Source organism: Lotus japonicus, chromosome 6 (assembly GCF_012489685.1).
Source record: "Lotus japonicus ecotype B-129 chromosome 6, LjGifu_v1.2".
Taxonomy (NCBI): Eukaryota; Viridiplantae; Streptophyta; class Magnoliopsida; order Fabales; family Fabaceae; genus Lotus; species Lotus japonicus.
The window spans coordinates 44,607,813-44,632,639 of NC_080046.1; the positions used below are offsets into that span (position 1 = coordinate 44,607,813).

Sequence of the window (24,827 nt, forward strand, 5' to 3'; positions counted from 1 at the left end):
AGTCATGAATCATTACTTTTTATAATTCCAGATATCAGAAGCTTCAGAAGGGCCATGTAGGTGACAGTGCGGCAGAGCAGCATACAAGAGATTCTGCAGCCAAATATGTTATTCTTGAGGAGATGGATGAACAAGATGATGGCATCTGAAACCTATATAGACCAAACAATTTAAGTCCAAGTAAGCCTTTTCTTGAAGCCGGTTAAGTTTTTTTTTTTTTTTGATAAGCCAAGAATTATATTGATGTGAAGTACAAGGGGTACTTCAACCCAATACAAGAAGATAGAAAGAACAAGTAACATGAAAAGCTAGAAAGATAATTACTGCTCAAAATTACAATGGAACAACCCCTTGGAAGCTAGACTTAATAAATAAAGCCTCATTAAAATCTCACTAGGAAAACCCTCTTGGGAAAAACCTAGCAAGGAAAAAGAGTACAATATTTATACTATATTTGAAGCCGGTTAAGTGATGCATGTCAATCTAATATTTTATGATTTCACAAGTCACTTCATACTCTAGTATTCATCCTGATGCAGCAGATGCTTCATGTTCCTAGAATCCTGCTAATGAGACTACCTTGATTCGTGTATTGTAGAAAAAATTGAAGGCGGGAATCATTTAGTTTCAATTTTCAATTGTAACAAATTTCCTTATTTTGCAATGGCAAGGAAATTTGCAATGCTAGAAAACGTCAATTTAAGGCAGAAACTCTAATATAAGTAGAGAATATTTGCCCTTCCTTTGATTATAATTCTTCTTGTTGCAGTTTACTGTTTTGTACTGAAGTCTGTTCTCCTGAATTGTATATATTGAGCAATGATTTCCAAATGCCAAAGAGCACGGAACTAAACTTCAGCGAATTGCTTGTTGGCCTGCGCTATCTCATCTTTTCAGCATTCACATGTTCATGTTCATGTTTCGTTGAATTGTGATGCCAAAGCTCGTTCAGAACTTTTCAGTAAGCTAATTTTCAAGATATACGGCAAGCCTGCGACCAACATCAATGCCAATTGTTTCTTCTATTCTATCAGAATAATAAGTGCTTGGTCAGTTACAGATTTTGGCATTCTTTGGAGCTGATCAGATTTTGTTGTAGATCACAACAGGTTGTTAATTGATCAATGTTCTTCATTTATGCTTTCAAGTGTTGTATGAAATTTTATTTTTTGTCATCCTAAAAGCAGTTCTTAATTTCTTACAACACTTCAGAAAATCTAAGCATTAGTTTCATTGTTCCACTAGGCATAGCATAAACCCTCTCATTATGCGGGAGGATGGGGGGGGGGGGGAGCTGGAAAAAGTACAATTAGGATGTGAAGTGCTGGAACCCAAAATCAAGTATATATGACAATTCGTTGAATAATCTCTCTATACACTTAATGGAGATGGACATAGAAAAATTGGTGGTGGTATAAATCAATTGGGTAAGTGTCAAATATTATGTAAAATTAGTGATAGCCACACATTAATTTTATATTGTCAATAGAATATGTAACAGGTGCTATTTTAATGCTCATGCAATCAAGTTATTCATGACATGAAATGTGCTTGCCATTCAAGATATTAGAGCATCTCTAATGCAAGGTTATTATCATTTCTCTAGTTTTCTTTTTTTGAAATTCAACTCTCCACAACCTCCCAAACATCTTGAGACCCAAGCAAGGCCTTCATCCGGCGACACCAATTATCATAATTTTCTTTGGCAAAAGACGAGGGAATTGGAACATACTTAAATCATTGCTTGCCATTTCTCTACTCAACATGTGTTTCTCTCTCCCTTCTTATAACCTAAGCTTTGTTCCCACTTTGTTGGAAAATAAAATATGGAGGGTATAGAAAATGAGGAATTGTATTATTTTACCACACATATTACATGAGTTGAATCTATTTATAATAGTCTACTTAAACAAAATACTAAATAGAGATAATGGTAATTAAATTTGAATTTTATCCAATCTTAATCTACTTTTGTTTTCTTTGAGGAATTAGACGATAATTGTAAAATATAAATAAATATAACCAAGTAGATTAGTATAATGGTTTAGCAAATGATTGAGGTTCAAATCCTAACTCCTATGAATAGTAAAAAAAAAAAACCATTTGCTAGCCCCTACTCCTTCGTGCGTTGACTATAAAGCGATGAATTAATCTCACGATTATTCGGTGTGGAGATACCTTGATAATATATATATATATATTGTTCGGGTTTCACCAAACCCAAACCCATATTGGGTTTTACCCTGTTAAATCGGGTTGGATTCAGGGAGGTACTCACGTGTTCGAGTTATATTGTGATCCCTAGTAACTAAGAGAAATTGGCCTCCTCCAAACCGCACTAACCAACTAGCAGTCACACCATATATACAAAAGAAAATGGCGGAGTCATGGCCGCCACTGCCATAGGTGTTATTAGTGTTTAGGTAAGAGGAAGAGAATGATTCAAAACTGATTCGAAAACTTTTGCAGTACCAAATTTTATGCAAAATCTGACTAGGATTACTACGTGAACTAGTGATGATTATGCAAAATATAACCCAAAAAATTAAAATAAATGAGGGGACCAATTAAAATTCACCCCTATATTTAGGGAGGTTGGTGTAATTTCTTCCTTCCCTTTACACTCTCTCTCTACACACAACAACTCAACAAGCAGAAGTAAAAAACACAGTTGTCAAGACTCAAGCTAGTGAACTGGTGTTGGAGTGGGAGCAATGGGTTGCGGCAGCAGCGGAGGAAAGGAGGTGGCGGCGACAACAATGGGTATGATTGTTTATTTCTTTAATTCTTTCTGAAGCCTCCAGATTTAAACATTGGTTAAATTGGGCTCAATTGGAGTCAATTTTGGTGTGTGAACCCAATTCATAACCTCCATTGCTGTGTTGCGAACCCAGATCAGAACCTGCCATGGAGCACCGCGCCGCTTGTCGTCACCACCGTGCTCCTCCATTCGCAACCGCCATCATCATCTTTTCCTCCGTCTCTATCTCTCTTCCTCCCTCAATCCCACTAGCTTTCTTTGCCTCTGTTTTTCTTTGATTATTTCATTTATCCTTGCCCAGAACCGAAGTAGAGATGAAGAAGGCAAATGAGGAAATTATATTATATTCAATACAAAAAAAGTTAAAAAGCGTTAGTCACGTTATACTCCCGTTAGTGCAAGGGGTGTGTGTGTCAAGTCAACTATTTCGTAAAATAAGAGGGGTAGTGTGTGCAATGTTAAGTAAGTTCAAGGGAGGTTGGTGTAATTTCCTATATTCATTAGGTCAAAATAATTGTGTTCTTTATATTTATATATAATATAATATAATATAATGTGACTGACTCTCCTTTTAAATTCACTCATTCGTCCATCTCCTCCACTCCACTCCACCAAGCAAAACCCTAATTTCAATCTCAGTAGCCGCCACTTTTCCTTCAACAACAATGGTAATGGTTGGTACCTGATTCTCTTCGATCTGTTCTGTTCTGTTCTGTTCTTCTCTGATTCTCTCTTTGATTCCTTTTGCAGACTGGAGAAACAGTGAACCCGAAAGCTTACCCTCTGGCTGATGCTCAGCTCACGATAACCATCATGGATCTCGTTCAACAAGCTTCCAACTACAAGCAGCTCAAAAAGGGTGCCAATGAAGGTATGTCATTAGCTTCTGTTAGGGTTTTGTTTGTTTGGTTGATTGGTGCAATGGTGCTCATGTTTTCTGTTTTTGTTTGTTTGTTTCAGCTACCAAGACATTGAACAGAGGAATTTCTGAGTTCGTTGTTATGGCCGCGGATGCTGAGCCTCTTGAGATTCTTCTCCATCTTCCTCTACTTGCTGAGGATAAGGTACTGTATTTTGCTTACTCTTTATTCTGCTTGTTGCAGAGATTCAATTTTTGTAGAATATTAAGAATGGGTCCTGTCTGTGTAACTATGTTTATGAAGAATCAGTTCATTGTCATGAGTTACAGGAAAAGGGGTAGTGTAGGAATTATCTCATGCTGTTGCTTGGGATTTCTGTAGAACTATTTTAATAGCTGAGTGTATGTTTGGAAATTTTTGTTCAATTGATTTTATTTAAGGTTGATAGCATGTTTGGGTCAGTTTATTTTCCTGCAGAATTAATTCTGGCACCTAGAAACTACTCATTAAATGTTGGGATTAACTTCTCTAAGTAGTTTTTGAGGTGTTAGAAATGATTTTAAGGAGGAATGTTCAAGGGAAGATGCGATAACATGATAATGCTTACACACTTTGTGAACTTTGGAAGCTTATGGACTATTAATATCTGTAACTGTGAACTAATCTGTGCAAGGACATTTCAACTTGGAAATTTTACCTCTGTTCAGATTGGAGAATTTTTTGTCTGAAGATTCTGAACTACTACACGACCTTTTGTCTTTTGAATTCTATGATGTTTGTGGAAATTTCAATATATATTTCCAGTGAAGTGACCATGCAATTTGAATTTTCAGAATGTTCCCTATGTGTTTGTCCCTTCAAAACAAGCACTTGGGCGAGCATGTGGGGTAACCCGGCCAGTGATTGCATGTTCTGTGACAACAAATGAGGGAAGCCAATTGAAATCTCAAATACAGCAACTCAAGGTATGCACAATGCTTTGCTTATATGATATCCAAACAGTTGGCAACTATTTTAGTTCTATCATGTTATATTGAATAAACGTTGCTTCTGTTTGCAGGATGCTATTGAGAAGCTGTTAATCTGAGAAATTATAGTCGGCGTGATGGGCTTCTGAGTGCTTCTTCAGAGGCTTTGACTGGACAACAAGTTGTGTTGTGTTTTATTTGTAAACTTGAGCTTTACTTCTAAAGATTGTGAATTAGTGAAGTTTTAGACCACTATTTTGAATTTGTTTAATGTTATTTTTGTGAGTTCTATTAGTAAGTTCAAACTACCTGAGTAATTTCCTCGTTTTCTTTTGATAAATCTGATATACCTTGGCAAAGTAAGCGATAAGCACAATGCATGAAATGTTAGAATAGAACATATGAAATATATTCTGTTTAATATTTCTCAGTCATTCGAATTTAAGGGAAAGGAGGTGAAGTAATTTTACCTCCTATTAAAACATATAGATGGTCGTTAATCAGGATAGCTAAGTGGTTGATATTTTGTGAAGTACTTCTCATAATAGACACTGCCAATACTACAGAGACATCTATTCTGGTTGACTGTTTGCGCTATTCAAATATGTTGTGCCCTGCTTCGAGGGTAGCATCAATTATGTCTATTATAAGTGTATATATTTATTCATAAAATAATTTTAACAGAAACAAAACGGTGAAAGTCTTAGTGAAAGCTCCATGTAGAAGGATTGATTCTGGTGAATGAATCCATTATTTTCTCTTTGTTGTCCTGCACAATTAAACTTGTTGGTACTAACAGAGAATTTCTCAGCAAAAGATCAGGAATCATCTCTTTAAAATTAGAAACAAACAGGGTGTAGAATTAAAATATAGGGACCAAAGAGAGAAAAAAGCAATATTAAGCTTTGAATTCATGCTATTTTATTGGGAGTCCATAACTAAACAATATAGAGACTTTATGAAGGTAGGATGTACAATGAAGACATTGCGTGGGCATATATTAGGGACACCACTCTAACACACTAGGATTATACCCGTGCGTTGCACGAAGGGTACCGGGATTTCATTTCGAACATGATTATTTTGATAACACGATTTAATACTTCGTTCATTGCAAAAAAAAGTCACGAAACCTCATTAAATACATAATCTAATAACTTTTGTTACAGGAGATGGGGGTGGAGTCATTGTATCCTTATATATTGCATATGGTTACAGCTGAAGTAATAAATAGCCAGTAAGATGTCTGTTAAGGAATCAACAACTTTCAGGGTGGTTACAATGGTCATTAAATGTTTGCTTTAAAGGACTATATAAATCTGCACATAACATTTCTATTGTGATCGATATGGGTAGGAGGTATTGGTACTAATCTAAACCTTGTGTGGAATTTGGTAGCCATAAACAAATACATGTAGAAATATCTAACCAGTGGATGCATAACAATAAAACTGTAGTAAAGCAAATGAAGATGGACAACTGTTAATATTGAGTAAACATCTAAACAGACAACTTGTGGTAAACATAACCATGAGTAGCTTCATTTAATATCAGCATGTAAGATAAACTTTGGGCACTCAACATCCCAACTTACACAAAAGAACAACACTGCTAGTGTCACATAACATAGTAAGGATATAGAAATCAAACTAAGACAGCCATAGTCTACTGAAGTTACAACCAAAAAACAAAGTTTGGGCACAGAGCTGTCAATTTAAACTTATACTAACTTATACTAATAATAAATTATTCAGAAAATGAAGTTAGGTTTCCAGTGGTGCAACTACTACTCCTTCTCCAGTTTGACAGACCTGAGCTTCATCTTCGTAGCAGGTTTCTGAAAAGATCCATCACTTGCAACACTCTGAACTGATGAGCAGACTCCAGACCCATCTACGGGAGAAATTTCATCAAGCGACAAAACATTGGGTGCTATTTCAGATAAGTTGGCAGAATAATCACCAATAGATTCATTGCTTCCCTCAGGGATCTTGGAGAACTTGTCTTTGGTGACCATCTACATCAAAAGATTAAAATTAGTAATTAATATTGATCGAGGTTTTAAATAAGTAATGCACAATGGTCTTCAAATACCTTGTTCGGAGTCTAGACCTTCGACTTATCCTTGAAAGTCTCAGCAACAGCAGGGTCAGCACAATTTTTCTTAACCTTAAATGAATCATCGAATCAGGACCCATGATCAATAGACTTCTCAGCCTTGAACAAAAGCTCTCGACCAATGATGCACTTGATCTCAGTAGGGTATTCATGTGAAGACTTGGCCTAAAGAAAGAAAATAAATCCACAATATCAGAAAATGTGATCTAAAATAGTTCAATAGGGGTTTGATTAAATGAGGAATGGAATAACACAACATGAAATCATATGCCACCACCTTGTCTTTGCTGACCAATTCCTTGCATGTTCTGTTTAGTAGCTGCTGGCAATCAGTATCAAATATGACAAATACACCACTCTCACCACCATCATCCACTTCAACTTTGAGCCTAAATCTGATGTTCAAAAAAAAAAACAAAATTTAGTGCATTACTTTGAGACAAAATATTGATTGCAGCCATAAACATTAATTTGTAAATAAGCACCTTGGATTAACAGAAAGGGCATGTTTGCCGCAACCATTACAGTAGAACAACCCATCTTCAACTTTCACTGCCCTATGACAAGTGCAAGCAGAGTACCACCACTTCTCCCCTTCAAGAAGACCAGATATTTTTGTCAATACAACAAATACGCCATCCTACATTAGGGAACACACTAGTTATATAAAATAAAATGGTTGGGCATTAAGTGTTACAAATAAATATTTAATCCAATACTACCTCATCAGTGTCATGCAGCTCTTTGATATTTGTTCTAGGAATGAACATTCAAGAGAGGGGTGATACCTAGAGAGTGAAAGAATGTGCTTGAGAGAGAAAGAAAATGAGAGAGAAAGTGCTGAATTTCATGTGTTATTTGATAAAATGAGCTCAAAAGTCCCTTACAATTGGTAACTACCTCCTATTTATAGAGCTTGGGCACTACCTATTGGGCCTCCGGAGTCGAGGCCCAACTTAAGGCCAGGCTCTCGCTCTTGGGCGGGCTGAACCCTGGGCGTTGCCCCTCTAGGGGCTCGCCCAGTCCAATATTCTTCCTAGGATAGAGTGTAAGAAACTCCTCCTCTAGAGTTATAACATGCAGATCATCATCATCATCATCTACTTCAGCAAGTGACATGTCCGCTTCAATCCCATGGAGGGCCAACCTTACATTAACATGAAGAAAATAGGGTTACAAAAGAGACAATTGAGTGCACTCATAATCAAAACAGATGCCCGTGCTAGAAAATAAAAAGTTACAAGAAATGCATACATATATATTGAAGTTTGTTTGATATAACTCACCCATCATAGAATGAAACTGCTTCCTGAATAGGAGGGTTCCATAGTAGAACAGTGGCGTTCTTAACATTCTGAACTACAACACTACCTACAAAATTGCGAGGAAACAAATTTTAATGACCTAACATGAACATACAGTCAACTAATAATTGAGATATGTTGATCTAGCTTGATGAAGATTTTAAAAACAAAAGAAGTCATTCTAGGGGACTGAATATCTGGTTCACATCATTTGGAAAATAATTTGAAATTAAAAACAAGAAATACCTGTCCAGCTCATGTAAAAATAAGATATGGTTAAATTTCATGAAAATGCACTTTATCACACAAGGAACTCATGGATATATGATCACTTTATAGCCCTACAACACTAACAGTGCATTTATCTAACGTTTTTGTTCAAAAAAGGAAGGATCCAAACTCAACTCTCTAAAAGAAAGAAAAATGGATTGTTGCAATAGAAAATAAACATGTAGTTCTAACTAAAGAGGAAATATACGGATACCTTTAAATGTCTTTATCTTAGCAAATTGTATGATCACAACAGGCATGCGATCAGCATCAACTGCAACATGTTGTTTGACAACATCAACAAAATGGTCAAATAAAGAGCAAATTATTTCCCCCCTGCCAAGAAAATAAGGAATACTGTAATTACGTCACACGCCGTTAAAACAATAAAAAATGTAGGCTACATGAAAGAAACATACTTATCATCAGTAATCTCAAGCTCAATCATCCCATCTTAAGTATATTTCTTTTCACTCGAAACATTTGTGACTAAGCCAATGATATCTGCCAAACAATCATTCGCTATAATTAGTAAAAAATTCATAATAGGCCATTTGAAAATTCAATTATTCAATTATTAACAATTAACAATGAACAAAACAATTTAATTAGATTATGGATGTGTGAGATATATTCTTACCAATTAGGTAGTCGGATTCACCACCAGTTGCTAATATCTCCTCAAAATTCTTGAATGAAAACGCATTCAGTGGAATGGAAGGTGTTTCCTCCAGTATGGACTGTGTTTTTTCATTGAAAACCAGCTTGCATTCGTGGCCAGTAGCCATGTAATTGCCACTATTGGACACAACTATGAAGTTAGATATCATATAGACATTTCCTTCCCGCAGCTCTGATCTGAACTTAGATATAAATTCCTTCCGAGCAATGGCCTCAATTTTGTTGCCCTGTCATTAGCAAAAAAAATCAAAATAAGCCACTGAATATCACAAAACACAAATTGATGACTACTAACATTCAAAAAAATTGCTTGTGAGCTTGGTATATATGGTTAAGACTCAACCTCAGCATCAATTAATACAATATGGATAGCAAATGGATTCAATGGGTCGTTCACAGGGCATATATCCCACATCCTGATAACCCGACTCCTAATTCTCAGGAATTTCTTTCCTGCACAGAGAGTATTAATGGGGTTGACACGGGAACTCATATCTCTCAATAAGAATAGGACAGTTGACTCAAATACACACAATAAACACAATGCACACAACAACAGTGAATTGATCAAAGTATGAGCAGTTATATTTATAGACCAGAACTGCAAGCTGTGTCCAGCCAAATTACAACTGTAAATGACTAAGAAAATAGATTATAGCTAATAGATGATAGCATATGGGGAAGAGAAGGGCCAAACAGACTATAAAGCATCAAAGAAAGGGAGAAGAAGATGTTGAAGGTGGAAAGTACCATTGATTATAGTAACAACTGCAGGAGGATAGGCAGCAGATCACCTCCTTAGGGATCGACCTTTGATGCAACAACACGGCAACAGCTGGCCGGTGGGACGTCGAACCTCCTACATCGGTGCAGAGTGAGCTGGAGCAATAGGTACAGCAGAGTCTCGGTGAGGTAGGGGGGATGAATGAGGATGGTAATCAGGGGAAGATGCAAGGTGTGAGAGAGAGCTGCTAGCGGCTAACCCTATTTTTTTTTTACTAACCCTACTTGAAAAGACAGAAACCATGTATCCCAAGGCAGCCCATGAAAGAGTCAGGCCCAAAAGCAACCTCAGTTGTAACAAAAAAAAATGGCATGGGTGAACAGTAAAAAACCTTGAAATTTAACTTAGAAGATACATGAACAGCTAAACAACAAAACAACTAAAACAATATAAACTCATTCTTCAAATTTTTTTTTTTTTTTTTTGAAACTGATTTCATTCAATTAAGAAGAGGCCATAGAGGCAACAACATCATCCTGGATTCTAGAGGAAACCTCCAAAGGAGCCTCTTCGATCCAAACCATCGTTCCAAAACGAAAAGCAAGTTTAGCTAAAGCGTCAGCGACACCGTTACCGGCACGGCGAACAAAGCAAAAATCAACAACATCAAAATGAGAACACAGAAAACGACAATCTCTAACAATGGTCTCTAGATGAGACGTGCCTCCCTTCCCTTGTCTCCAGTAGTCATACAGCACCAAACAATCAGTCTCGAAACTAACTCGGCGGAAGCCCAACTCGGAAGATAAATGCAACGCCCATCTAAAACACAAAGCTTCAGCTAGAAGAGCAGACATTACCGGGGCAAAAGAACTCGTCGCCGACGCCAAAACCTCTCCACGAGAGTTACGGGCGATGTATCCAAACCCGGCCTCCTTCGATGCCAACACGGACGCGTCAAAATTGATCTTGAAGATGGAAGGAGCTGGACGACGCCATTTTGAAGGGAGCTCACGGGCATGCCTTGTTGAACACTGAACCGCCACCTGCGAGGGAATAAGAAGCTGGGCACGTTTCAAGATCTGCTGTAAGGAGAGAGCCTTTCTTTGGAACAACAGCTCATTCCTAGCATCCCAAATAGCGTACAAAAGAGCACAACACCAACCAGCTGCATAAGAATCCGCCCTGGGAAGAAAAGCTGCAAGAAACTCCATTACCGTGCATTCGTTATCCAGCCGTAAGCCAAGGGGGGAAGCAAACCAGATTGGTTTGATCACAGGGCAAAACAGCAACGAATGTTGTGTCGACTCAGGGGCTGAGACACACCATGGGCAAGAAGGATCCAATTCCATTCCCCTTCTCGATAGCTCGGCACGCACAGGCAACAACTCAAGACAAGCACGCCACGAAGTTTCACGACAACGAGGAGCAGCATCGGCCTTCCATAGCTTGTTCCACGCACCATGATCCAAGGATTGCCAAGACGAAGCACCGGGGTCACCATTCGAAAGCCTATCACGGATAAATTTGTATCCCGATTTAGTGGAATAATTCCCATCCACAGTTGCAGGCCAGAAAAACGCATCATCATGGTTTTGTATAGAGATCGGAATCGACAAAATGGCCGCTGCAGTTGGGGGCCAGCATAGATGCTCAACCAGTTCACGGTTCCACCCAGACCCATCTTGGAGCAACAAATGAGCTACACGAGTAACACCAAGGTCAGAAGCCACATTCTCTCGGTAAACCAATGGACCAGAATTAGGGACCCATCTATCTTCCCACGCTCTTATACTCGAACCACTCCCTACGCACCACAAGCCACCTTCCTCCAGCACCCAACTCGCCCGAAGAATACTCGACCAAGCATAGCTCGGACGATACCCCTTCTTGGCTCGGAAAATCGATGCCCGGGGAAAATACACCGCCTTAAACACTTTGGCCAAAACCGAATCTGGTTTGGACATGATTCGCCACCAAGTTTTCCCAACAAGAGCCATATTAAAAGACTTGAAGTCTCTAAACCCCAATCCGCCATTACCTTTGGGCCGACAAAGAGAATCCCACCTGAGCCAGTGGATACCCCTACGAGTGACATCTCCACCCCAATAGAACCTATTAATCATCCCTTCAATCTGATCGCAAATCCCATCCGGAAGAATGAAACAAGACATGACATAGGATGGTATTGCTTGGGCGACCGCCTTAATCAAAACCTCTCGGCCAGCACGGGAGAGAGCAGACTCTTTCCACCCTTTCAGCTTCTTCCAGACACGGTCCTTAACAAAGTTGAAAATTTGTGTTTTAGACCTCCCAATCAAGGTTGGCAAACCCAAATATTTATCAAAACACTCAACAGCCTTTACATTCAAAAGCCCTCTAAGCTCATTTAAACGATTCTGAGGTACATTTCGGCTACCAATGAGTGTAGATTTATCCAAGTTAATAACTTGACCAGACACTCGCTCATAAGTGGAAAGAATATTCTTCACACACTCCATCTCCTCCAGCGTGGACCGGGCGAATATGATACTGTCATCTGCAAAAAGTAGATGAGAAATCACAGGCGCTGAACGGGCTACTTTTATGCCATGTAAAGCAGCAGACATAACAGCTTTATTGATTAAAGAGGAGAACACTTCTCCGCAAAGGATGAACAGATACGGGGAAAGGGGGTCCCCTTGTCTCAACCCTCTTTGGGGGACAAAAGGTGCCTGAGGGGCTCCATTAAGCATGATGGAGAAGTTTACCGTAGTAACACAACCCATAATCAAAGTAACCCAATTTGGGGGAAATCCCATTTGGGTCAGTACACTCGCCAAGAATGGCCATTCAACTCTATCATAGGCCTTGGACATGTCCAATTTTAGAGCCACAACGCCATTACGGCCACAAACTTTCTTCTTCATGAAGTGGAAACATTCAAACGCTACCAGTGCATTATCCGTGATCAAACGACCAGGGACAAAGGCACTTTGAGCCTCACTAATGATATCCGATAAAATAATTTTCAACCTGTTCGCCATAGTCTTAGTGATTATTTTAAACAGAACATTGCAAAGACTTATCGGCCTAAATTGATTAGCAAACAAGGGATTCTTCACCTTAGGAATAAGAACCAAAAGAGTACGGTTAATGGTACCTGGAGATAGCGTACCATGGAGGACTTGCAAGCAAAAATCTGCAACCTCATCACCAATAATGTGCCAGAACTTCTAGTAGAACAAAGCTGGCAAGCCGTCCGCTCCGGGTGCTTTGGTCGGATGCATCTGGAACAGAGCCTCTTCCACATCTTCCTTACTGAAGGGTTGAGACAATATCGCCAGATGCTGCGCCGTCACCCGTCCAGCCACCAGATTCGTAACTGATTCAATATCAACTGGCCCTGCAGTGGAAAAAAGAGACATAAAATAATCAGCCAACACCTGATAAATATCCTTGACCTCTTCAACCACCCTCCCCGCCTCATTAGTGATCTCCTCAATAGTATTTCTCTTCCGACGTTGGGAAGCCTTCCCATGGAAAAACCTTGTGTTCCGGTCCCCATGCCGCAGCCAGTCCGCTCTGGAGCGTTGGCTCCAAATAATCTCCTCTTGCTCTAAGAGGACATCAAGTTGGTCTTCCGCTGCCTTAGTGTCTGCTAGCACCTGTTCTGTTTGCACACTCCGCTGTAAAGCTTGGAGCTGCACACGCAAGTCAGTTACTTTTTTTCGAACCTCCCCAAAATTCTCTTGCCCCCAGCAATCAAGGTTCTCCCCAACAATACCCAACTTCGATAAGCAATCCCCTATTCCCCGTCCCCACGCCTCAGCCACCACCTCCATGCATTCATCCCCCTTTTGAAGCCAAACCTCTTCAAACCGAAAAACACGTTCCCGAGGCACAAACTCCTTTTTCTTGCTCATACGACAAACTAGAAGAATCGGGTTATGATCAGAGCGGTGCCTCGGTAAATGCCGGATACGCGAAACAGGCCACCATTCTCGCCAACTATCATTAACCAGGGCAAAATCGATTCTCTCCTCAATAGTTTGCGGCATTCTCCTCTTGTTAGACCACGTGAACCTGTAACCTGAGAAGCCAAGATCCTGAAGCCCACACTCTGAAAGGACCCGCCGACCGGATTGGAGGCGAGCCACATCAGGAGGGTTACCACCAAGCTTGTCTGTTGGGTCAAGTATATCATTGAAATCCCCAATGCAAAGCCATGGAATCAAATTGTCAGTGTGGAATTTTTTGACAAGATCCCAGGTTCGCCATTTATTTGGATCATCTGGCCAACCATAAGTAGCTAATACCTGTCCTTTCGAACCATTAACAGCATGAGTTAGCATAAAGAAAATATGATGAAGAGAAGAGTTAATTACCTCAACCTCCACTCCCTCGCGCCACATTAGACAGAGGCCACCTGCTCGGGTTCTACCTGAACCAGAACACTGAACTGCAAACAAGTTTCCAAGCCCACCAGTACCTCGCAACAAAGCCATCTCACTAGAATATTTAAGCGTCTCCATCAAGAAGACCACATCGGGAGCTTCTGAACGGATGAGCCTTCGCAAGGCTCGAACTGCACGTAGGGTCCCAAGCCCACGGCAGTTCCAAGACATCATTTTCATTGAGGTGGGCGGGCCTGTACATCAGGCTCCGCCATTCCCAGACCATCAGAGTTGTTGTGCTTCTTGAAAGGGGGGGAAGCCCCCGTGCTACCAAAGACCATGGGGGAAGAAGCACCCCCACCTCTTTTCCTTGTGCTAGTGGTGTCGCCATTATTAGTGAAAGAGAAAGAGTCTGACCCCACACTAGTGTCGTCGCCACCTTGAGCTTGCTCCTTGGCCACCGTTTTGTCCCCCGCAATATGTTTTTCACCTGATAGAGGATCTGTAGCAGTTACCTCACGTTGCTGTCTAGCTTCCTCTTCTGCAAATTTGAGAAGCTCGGTGTCAATGTCAAAGCCAAGCCCAGTCTCCTCCAACCCTGGTTGGTGATCCTCCGCGCTGGCTCGTGCCTTGCCTCTAGACTCCCGTGACGTGGAGCTAGATTCGCCACCCCCATTATGGCCCCGTGCGTTGCTGGGTCGGAACCGGGCACCGTTATGATTATCCTCCCTTGCTTTCAGCCATAACCCGTAAGGTCGGTTGTGGTGGTTCTCATCCGCCGGTGGCGCTATGTCGCAGGTACGGATATCATGGTCCATCAATCCGCAGCGGAAGCAAAAGCACCCCATCTTCTCATATCTGAACAACACCTCAAAAGGTTTGCCACCCTCCGTCGTCATCATCTGACCACGGGGTAGGGGTTCGTTCACCTTCACCCAGACTCTGATTCTGAACTGATCGCCATACCTGCTCGCATCAGACTTGTCCCATGCGATGAGACCGCCAAAAGCTTGGCCCAATGAAGTAGCAACCTTGTCCTTGCGCATCCACACGCCGAGGCCTTCAACCTGGACCCAAAACGGAGCACGGAGTAGAGGGACCTGGGACGGGATATCATTCGCACAAAAATTCTCCAGCACAACGATATGGCGGTCAAAGATCCATGGACCGCCCCGAACAGCAAAATTCCTCTCCTTAGGGCTTGCAAACTTGAAGAGGAACAGATTTTGAGATACCTCACGGATGTCGACGTAATGAGACTCCCCCCAGAGCCTCTGCAGTACGCTCTTGAACACCCTGGTGGTGAAGGTCTCGCGAGTCAGGAGTTTTCCCACCGCCCACACGTTCTTGGCCAACTCTGGATCGACATCTACTGCGCCAATGTTCATCACTGTCATCTCCGCACCACTCAGCTTGATCCCGGGGAACCTAGACATCTTGCTGTTGCAGGTAGGAAGCAGCGGAACACGGCCAAACAAACAAGCTTCTATTACAGGAAGAGACGTTCTCAAAACAGGGAACCAGCAGCCAACTCATTCTTCAAATTAAAAACACATGTATTGAACTCATTTTTCAAGACAATATCTCCCGCATATATAGGGCATTAGAAAAGAAGGCATGACCAAGAAAACTCCTCAAGATAAGACCCAAATTGAAAGCTATATCAGTTAACTATGGTTGAAATTGATTTTGAATGGCAACACATTTAAAAAAACAATGCCATCTAAACTAAGTTTTCACTTATCCAAATAGAACTGCTCCCGCAGTCTCTGCATTCAAAGCCACAGAAAAAATCAAGATTAGTGTAATCAATTGAACAACTTACTTCTTGCACATGATCAATCCAAAGGAAATATTGCAATACATATTCAGATTTCAATAACAAAATCTGAATGCAGCAGAAAAGAAAATTAACGGCTAACTTCTTGTAGATGATCAATCTAAAGGAAATCCTACAATGCAGATTAGAATTTTCAATAACAATAAACTGCACCTAGATCTTTCTTCAATCACAAAGAAGGGATAATAAAAGAATTATTCCAAATGATCATTGGTAGAATAGAAGTAAAAAAGAAAAAAAAAAAGACATTAGCCTGGAACCTCACTTAATTTTCAAGATAAACTGTTCCAGAGAACCAAATGAAGCCAAAAACATGGTAAATTAAGGTCAATAGTCCTCACTTAATTTTCTAATATACGTGGATTCCACTAACTCTGAGATTGAATGTGAGAGGAAAATGCACCAGGTGATGACACCTCAGCATTGGGTTCTCACAACCCTTGCTCTTTTAATATATGTATTGATTGATTGATAAGATGAAATTCTTAAAATTTACCCGTGACTGTATCCCTTCAATGCCTGCTCTTGAAATTCTTGAAAAATGATCCTTTCCTTCCAACCACTCAATGGATAATGACTTGTTTGTAGTACCTTCATGGGTTTTCACAACAGGAATGGTAGACACTACATGACTTCTACCAACCATTCTGCATTTCCTTTAATACCAATGCATCCTGCAAATTTTCAAAAGAAACTTCATTCAGGTTAGTACTTTGTTATGTTATATTTCACTCCCCATAACAGATATAACACAAACCACACTGAAAATTTGCTTCCTCTTTCTTCTCCTCTCAGTTATTAGTTCCTCTTGTTTCTTCTCATTAGCTTTCTTATAAAAGTCACATAATAATGAAAAGATCTTCTCCTTACTTATTATAGGAATGTCAATCTTGATAGTACTGTGAGATCCAACTTGCTATGATTTGGACCTTTTTTTCCTTGCATCTTTGAGTCACTTTGGATCTTCCTTAGTTGAGTACCTTAGATTTGTATGATGAATCTCTGTAGTACACAGAACACCCAAATAATTATAAATAGAGAGAAACGGGACAAAAAGAAAACAAATTATATTTTAATAATTTGTCCACTAACCTTCTTTTGCAACTATAGCGACTAAAGTTTTTGACATATTCTTCAACATCCTGTAGGAAATATTCAATGAAATGATGATATTAGTGATAATAATTCGGGTGGGGGCAATGAGGGGATAAAAGAAAAATTAGAGATGTTAATATGCTATAACCTCCACCTCTCCAAGGGTCTCTTAAACCATTGTAGAAGATAATGTTGCTTGCAGACCTTTTCATAATATGTTGATGAATCAGGGGTTAAACCATCTATAACTTGAAACCACCTCTGTATCTAAAATGCCACCAAAAGAAATAGATGAACAAAAGGAGAAAGCATAACCTCTCTTTACAACCTATCCAGAGACCAAGACAGAGGAAGGAGGGTGTCGTGGTGTGCAAACGAAGGTTCTAGTTACCAGTAAGACGTCTATGGTACCATCATCTCTGTGTCCCAATCAAGGGGAGAGCAAGGCAGCTGCTACAGAAATGAAATTGACGCCAGCCGAAGCCCTCACAGAAACCTTGACTTTGAATAGGATGGAATTGAAAGAGTAACAGGCTTTGAGAGGATGGCATGCTTGGAATGTTACTGCTTTAATATATCTATAGATAGATTATGTTGTTTCGATTTGTTAAAAAAGGATGGAGTTTGAATCATGAAATCCATCCCATTATATTTCATTGAACCCTCGAAAAGTAAGGTCATGCTTTTCAATTTAAGAACGGAAATAGTAAAACTTTCTCCCTTTTCTGAGTTATTGAGTATCCAAATCTAGGTGGGCATTGCATGACTTTCACCATTGCACCTTCTAAGGATCTCAAACCAACATTGGGAACTTATCCAACCACCTCTTTGTTGTTGGGTTTGGCACCAACTGGGTATTTCATAGAGGATTCAAGTTCAACCAAAGATAATTTTAATCTCCAAAGTGGGAAACCGATTCTAGCTTATGTCTCCCCTGTTTTGATGTGCGGTGCATGTGTTGATTTTGATGATGCAGTGATGGTTCTGCGTAGTGGAAATCGTAGGTGGAAGTGGAGGAACAACGCGACGGTGGCGCTGGTTCGGTTCGGCGATGTCGAGGATTCAACAGTAGAGGGAAGTGCAGAGAGGAGAAAGAAGACAACTCGACCTTGAAGATTTTAGAGGACTGCTGCTATTTAATACGAAGAAGGGAAATTGTGAAATGTAAGAATCCTCATGTGACCACATATCATTGGTGTTTAATGTAATAAATGGTTATTGACTATAAAATCTCAAAGACAAAAAACAAGGAAATGCAATGATAGTTTAAATTCTTACTTTTCGTTTCGTAACAAACCGCAATTCTATACTTTGATCAAATGCTTAGGAAATAACACAATCCAAGAAACCACATCCCACTTAAGAAAAAAAAAAGGGATAACCAATAGGGATGCCAATGGGTCGGGTCGGACTCAGATTTTGCCTTTCCTAAATCCAACTCGGAACTCTCATACCTAACTTAAACCCAAATCCGACGGTTTCGGATTTACCCAAACTCGTTGTAGCCTCAAACCCACGTCATAACCTAACTTGATGCATAAACTTTTTTGCAAAACAAAATGCAACTTATATTATATTGTTGTGAAAAAACCATTTGTATATCTTATTGCAAATAAATATGGTATCTTGTTGTTCAAATATAACCAAATTTTTAACAAATCAAGTTATTAACATGGTATATATATGATGAGTCAGAAAAGCAAGAAACAGCTGTCAACTACCCCTGTTTCTCGTCTCAATCAAGAAAGTTCATTTCTCCAAGAAAGATCAAGACTCATAGCCGAATTAGCCTCGGCCAGTTCTCCCCAAGAATTTCAAAAGAAGATAGATATGATGAGTCAGAAATCAGGCTCAGATACTTCATCAACCAACAGCCAGAATCACCTTCAAGAAAATGAGGATGACTGTTTTGGGATTAGCTATCATTCATTCACCTAATCAACCACGGGTTTCCATTACAAAAGGACAAAAAGATCAACATCAAGACTCTTCATTATGGCCGACAGAGAATCTGCCACTTTTATCATAATCTACTGCTTTTATCATGTAACCCTAGTTGCTTTTGTAAACCATAGTTACTTTCTAAAAAGTAATCATGGTCAGAATAACCTTAGTTGCTTTCAAGAAACCATAGTTACTTTTACAAGTAATCATGGTTAGTTTAATGTGTATAAATAGGCATTATAGAGCTGAAGAGAAGGCATTGGGTTTTTTCCCTACTTCTCTCTCTCTCTCTCTCTCTCTCTCTCTCTCTCTCTCTCTCTCTCTCTCTCTCTATGTTTGTAATTCCTGCAGTTCATCTTTGAATAAAAGCTTGTTTCTGTAAGTATTTTGTTTTCATTTCTTCATATTCCTTATCTGCAAAATGTTTTGTAGCTTCCGCACTTTCTGGTATCAGAGCCTTTTCCCGTGAGGGAAGGGTTCTGAAATTAGTAGTTAGTTTTTGTTGGATCAATCTTTTGTTTTTCTGCAACTTTATTTCTTCTTACTGTTTTCATTAATCACCTTGTTATTATCTTCAAGTTCTTAAGACTTAGTGTGAGGTATCCCTGGAGTCTAGTGGTCTCGGCAGTAAAGCCTGAGAGGTAGTGAGACCGTTGGTTTAGCTAGATTGGGAAGAAACATTATCTTTAAGATACTTAAGTATATAACATGGCTAGATTAATCAAAACCCTAAGTGAAATGAGTTTAGGAAAGAACAAACAGATTATGATCCCATCAACATCCAACTCTGGATCTAGTAACCAAGATCAGGAACTCTCTAGGGTAGCCCAACAAGAGTTAGAAATAGCTTCAATAGAAAGAGCACTTCAAAATTGGTCAATCCCTATTATCAAGAAAAAGGAAATTTACAAGCAACATACTTTATTCAATAGATCAGATGATTCTATTTTTACTATAGAATGTTGTCAACACAGTTCTGATCATACAAGTACAATAAAATTATTAAATGAAGATGTTTTAGATCAACACATTAAAGATGGTTTTAATTTCATTCATGTAGGATTAATACAAGTAGCGGCAAAACCTAACTTTCGTTTAGGAATCAATTCTCCTATAATAGTAATGTTAAGAGATATGATGCTATTAAAGCCACAAGACTCATTAATTGCAGTCTTAGAATCAAATCTTCATGATGGTCCTGTTTTCTTTAACTGCTATCCAAACTATGCTATGAATCTTCAAAGTAGTTGGACCAAAAATGCCATACAATTAGATCTATTAGCAAACAATGATATTTTTGAAGAAGAAAGTGATCCTTTCTCAATAATATATAGAGTATATTATAAAGTTTCAAAAATCAATTATAATTTTAAAGCTTTAAGGTCATCACCTAAACAAGAAACTATTATGTTAGAAGCAAATCTAAAGAGATCTTCAGTACAAGTTCCAAAGAAGCTTACCCATGAAGAAGTTATGAGTAAAGTTCCTGAGGAATGGGTATTCAAGAATTCCCTACCTCAACCAAAAGTCCATAATACCCAAGTAAGTGAATTGTTTCAGGAAGGAGCAAATCTTACTTTAAGAATGAATAGATCAAACTCATTTAGTATTAGAACCCCTCAACAGTTATACAGAGTAGATCTTCCAAGATCTTCTGTATCATCAAAACTTAAAGGAATAGATACAACATCGAGTCCTAGTATAGCAACCCCTATATATCAAGATGAAGAATCTAGTAACTATTCTCCAACACCATCTCAAATCAACATGCTAAGTAGAGTAAAATCTAGTTTTGAAATAAATAAAGATTTCATTAGGAAAGATTTTATGGCTGAATACAACAAAGATAAAAGATTATGGTACTTCAAGAATTTTAGCAAGCTAGAAACTGAAAATCTTAGAACCTTATATTATGAAGAGATGGAAGTTTCTGAAACAAACATCTATTTCTTTGATTGGTTCGAAAATTATTGTATTAAAAACAACCTTAATTATCCTTTTTGGAAAAACGTCAATCCAATAACAAAAATAGATACTATCTGGAAAACTCCTGATAATAATACCATTACTTCAGAATACCCTCCACAAACTGGAGTCAAAATAGCAATAAAAGATGGTCAAGAAATCGAAGCATCTCCTTATAAGGTAGAAGCTAACAAAGTCCATCAACAATTAAATTTTGCCAATACTATGTTAACAGTTATGTCAAAACAATTAGGAAGAATGGAGGTTCAAAAACCTGAACCATCTACATCCAAAAAATCCTCTTCATCATTTACTCTAGGAAACCCTTTACAAACTCCTATTTTCAAAATTCATCAATACACCAAGGAAGAATTTAATTCCTTTAATCTCTCAGGAAGTGTAGAAAAATTGAAAGAAAAGTTAAACAAGCTTTCAATAAATCATTTAGATAAAGATTTAAATATCAATAAAATTAGAAGGTTTGGTCCAGATAACAACACAAGAGCCTACTATCCAAGACCTTCTTATTCTGACATGAGATTTGAAGAAAGAAAAGAATTCATTCAAAATACCTTTAGTGGAACTAGCCTTGATGAGTGGAATATCGATGGTTTTAGTGAGCAGAATATATTAGATATTACTCATCAGATGATTATGGCCGCCACAGCCTATAAGGTCCATAACAACACAGATAGAAATGCTGCATTAATGATTACTCATGGCTTCACTGGTCAGTTACGTGGCTGGTGGGACAACATCATGTCCCCTGAAGATAAATCAACTATATTAGAAAAGAAAAAAGAAAATGGAGAAGAAGATGCTGTAGCAACATTAATATATACTATTATACTTCATTTCATAGGAGATCCTAGCATATTTAGAGAAAGAGCTTCAAGTCAGCTCGCTAATCTCTATTGTCCTACCATGTCTGATTACAGATGGTATAAGGACACCTTCTTCTCAAAAGTAACCTTAAGAGAAGATGGCAACAGCGCCTTCTGGAAGGAGCGCTTTATTGCAGGATTACCTAGATTAATGCAATCAAAAGTATTAGACAATTTATCACTTTTCAATCAAGGGAATCCAGTAAACTTTGGATTACTATCGTTTGGACAACTTCATAATACCATAGTACACACAGGAATACAAGTTTGTACTGACTTCAAACTTCAAAACAAAATGCAAAAAGATATGCAAATCTCAAGAAAAGAAGTGGGTAGCTTTTGTGAACAATATGGAGTAGAACCTTTACAAGCTCCTAGTTCGAAAGCTAGAAGGATTAATAGATCAAAAACCAAGCCATCTCAAGGCTATAAAAAGAGAAAACCATTTCAAAAGAAACCATATGAACAAAATCCTTCAACTAAAAAACCTACAAACAAGAAAGCTGTAAATCCTAAGAAGAATGTCTGCTGGAAATGTGGAAAGCCAGGACATTATGCAAACAAATGTAAAACTCAACAAAAAATAAATGAATTAGATTTAGACCAAAAACTCAAAGATAGTCTAATTAGTGTTCTCATTAATAATGAAGACCCTCACTACTCTTCAGAATATGAATACGAGGGAGATGAAGACCAAGATGTAAATCTGGTCGAATATTCATCAGACTCTCATTCTTCTTCAGAAGAAGAAAGAGAATGTGTCAAAGATAGTTCAGGATTCTGTGATTGTGCAGGATGCTTAGGACAAAATGTCAATATGCTAACACAAGATCAAACTATGAGTTTAATCTCTATAATAGACAAAATGGAAGATTCTCCTTTGAGGGACGAATTCCTACAACAACTAAATCTTTTGGTCAAAAAGGAAGAAACCTTGAAAAAAAGATATTAGCCCTCCAATAAATAGTATGAATGAGATTTTCAATAGATTTCGGCCAAAGCCAACAATAACCTTATCAGATCTTCAAGAAGAAGTGAAAATATTAAAAGAAGAAATTAATCAACTAAAACAAAATGATCTTAGCCTAGAATTTAGATTAATGGAACTAGCCGGAATAAAGATTATTGAAACCCAAGAAACTTTAGCTAGTGCTTCAGGACTAAAACAAATTCATGATAAAGATAATGAAGAACCAAATGAAAATTATCTTAATCTCCTTAACATAGTTATAACTCATAAGTGGCATTCTGAAATAACTTTAGTCATTAATGATTTTCGAATCAATATAATAGCCTTAATTGATAGTGGCGCAGATGTTAATTGCATTCAAGAAGGATTAGTTTCTACTCAATTTTATGAGAAAACTAAGGAAGGAGTCAATAGTGCAAATGGATCCAAAATGAACATTCAATACAAACTATCAAATGCCAAGATTTGTAAAAGTCAAATCTGTTTTAGATCTTCATTTGTATTAGTCAAAAATATGACAGAAAAAATCATTTTAGGAACCCCATTCATTTGCCTACTATACCCTATTGATAAAATAGATGAAAAAGGAATAGTTACAACAGTCTTAGGAAAGACTATTACTTAGTAGCTAGTAAAATGATTGTTGTAACCATTCATTGTTGTAACTATTCCTTTTTCATCTATTTTATCAATAGGGTATAGTAGGCAAATGAATGGGGTTCCTAAAATGATTTTTTCTGTCATATTTTTGACTAATACAAATGAAGATCTAAAACAGATTTGACTTTTACAAATCTTGGCATTTGATAGTTTGTATTGAATGTTCATTTTGGATCCATTTGCACTATTGACTCCTTCCTTAGTTTTCTCATAAAATTGAGTAGAAACTAATCCTTCTTGAATGCAATTAACATCTGCGCCACTATCAATTAAGGCTATTATATTGATTCGAAAATCATTAATGACTAAAGTTATTTCAGAATGCCACTTATGAGTTATAACTATGTTAAGGAGATTAAGATAATTTTCATTTGGTTCTTCATTATCTTTATCATGAATTTGTTTTAGTCCTGAAGCACTAGCTAAAGTTTCTTGGGTTTCAATAATCTTTATTCCGGCTAGTTCCATTAATCTAAATTCTAGGCTAAGATCATTTTGTTTTAGTTGATTAATTTCTTCTTTTAATATTTTCACTTCTTCTTGAAGATCTGATAAGGTTATTGTTGGCTTTGGCCGAAATCTATTGAAAATCTCATTCATACTATTTATTGGAGGGCTAATATCTTTTTTCAAGGTTTCTTCCTTTTTGACCAAAAGATTTAGTTGTTGTAGGAATTCGTCCCTCAAAGGAGAATCTTCCATTTTGTCTATTATAGAGATTAAACTCATAGTTTGATCTTGTGTTAGCATATTGACATTTTGTCCTAAGCATCCTGCACAATCACAGAATCCTGAACTATCTTTGACACATTCTCTTTCTTCTTCTGAAGAAGAATGAGAGTCTGATGAATATTCGACCAGATTTACATCTTGGTCTTCATCTCCCTCGTATTCATATTCTGAAGAGTAGTGAGGGTCTTCATTATTAATGAGAACACTAATTAGACTATCTTTGAGTTTTTGGTCTAAATCTAATTCATTTATTTTTTGTTGAGTTTTACATTTGTTTGCATAATGTCCTGGCTTTCCACATTTCCAGCAGACATTCTTCTTAGGATTTACAGCTTTCTTGTTTGTAGGTTTTTTAGTTGAAGGATTTTGTTCATATGGTTTCTTTTGAAATGGTTTTCTCTTTTTATAGCCTTGAGATGGCTTGGTTTTTGATCTATTAATCCTTCTAGCTTTCGAACTAGGAGCTTGTAAAGGTTCTACTCCATATTGTTCACAAAAGCTACCCACTTCTTTTCTTGAGATTTGCATATCTTTTTGCATTTTGTTTTGAAGTTTGAAGTCAGTACAAACTTGTATTCCTGTGTGTACTATGGTATTATGAAGTTGTCCAAACGATAGTAATCCAAAGTTTACTGGATTCCCTTGATTGAAAAGTGATAAATTGTCTAATACTTT

The 24,827-nt window shown here is 38.1% G+C and overlaps 3 protein-coding genes across 4 annotated transcripts in view; 2 read left to right on the forward strand and 1 right to left on the reverse strand.

Moving 5' to 3' along the window:
* Positions 1–1,601, forward strand: part of LOC130722696 (probable sugar phosphate/phosphate translocator At1g06470) — a 28,203-nt gene extending 26,602 nt beyond the window's left edge. The window contains exons 12-13 of the mRNA XM_057573515.1: positions 32–180; positions 770–1,601. Coding sequence (XP_057429498.1) covers positions 32–149 — 118 coding nt within the window. The 3' untranslated portion in view covers positions 150–180; positions 770–1,601. The remainder of the gene's footprint in view (positions 1–31; positions 181–769) is intronic.
* A 1,670-nt stretch (positions 1,602–3,271) lies between these two features.
* LOC130722699 (uncharacterized) lies at positions 3,272–4,906 on the forward strand. Of its 2 annotated transcripts, none has more exons than XM_057573518.1 (5): positions 3,272–3,429; positions 3,512–3,632; positions 3,722–3,825; positions 4,455–4,586; positions 4,682–4,906. In XM_057573518.1, exons 1-5 carry the CDS (start codon positions 3,427–3,429, stop codon positions 4,706–4,708), a joined length of 387 nt encoding a protein of 128 aa, XP_057429501.1. In that variant the 5' UTR covers positions 3,272–3,426; the 3' UTR covers positions 4,709–4,906. The 2 variants fall into 2 exon arrangements, with proteins under 2 accessions (XP_057429501.1, XP_057429500.1); XM_057573517.1 differs by having other exon boundaries at positions 3,299–3,435.
* Positions 4,907–6,375: 1,469 nt separating this feature from the next.
* LOC130725386 (uncharacterized) lies at positions 6,376–9,377 on the reverse strand. Its single transcript, XM_057576623.1, has 9 exons — positions 9,306–9,377; positions 8,922–9,189; positions 8,496–8,555; positions 7,994–8,078; positions 7,785–7,854; positions 7,193–7,347; positions 7,000–7,102; positions 6,702–6,758; positions 6,376–6,606 (listed from the first exon to the last, which is right to left on the reverse strand). Exons 1-9 carry the CDS (start codon positions 9,375–9,377, stop codon positions 6,376–6,378), a joined length of 1,101 nt encoding a protein of 366 aa, XP_057432606.1.
* Positions 9,378–24,827: the final 15,450 nt, after the last annotated feature.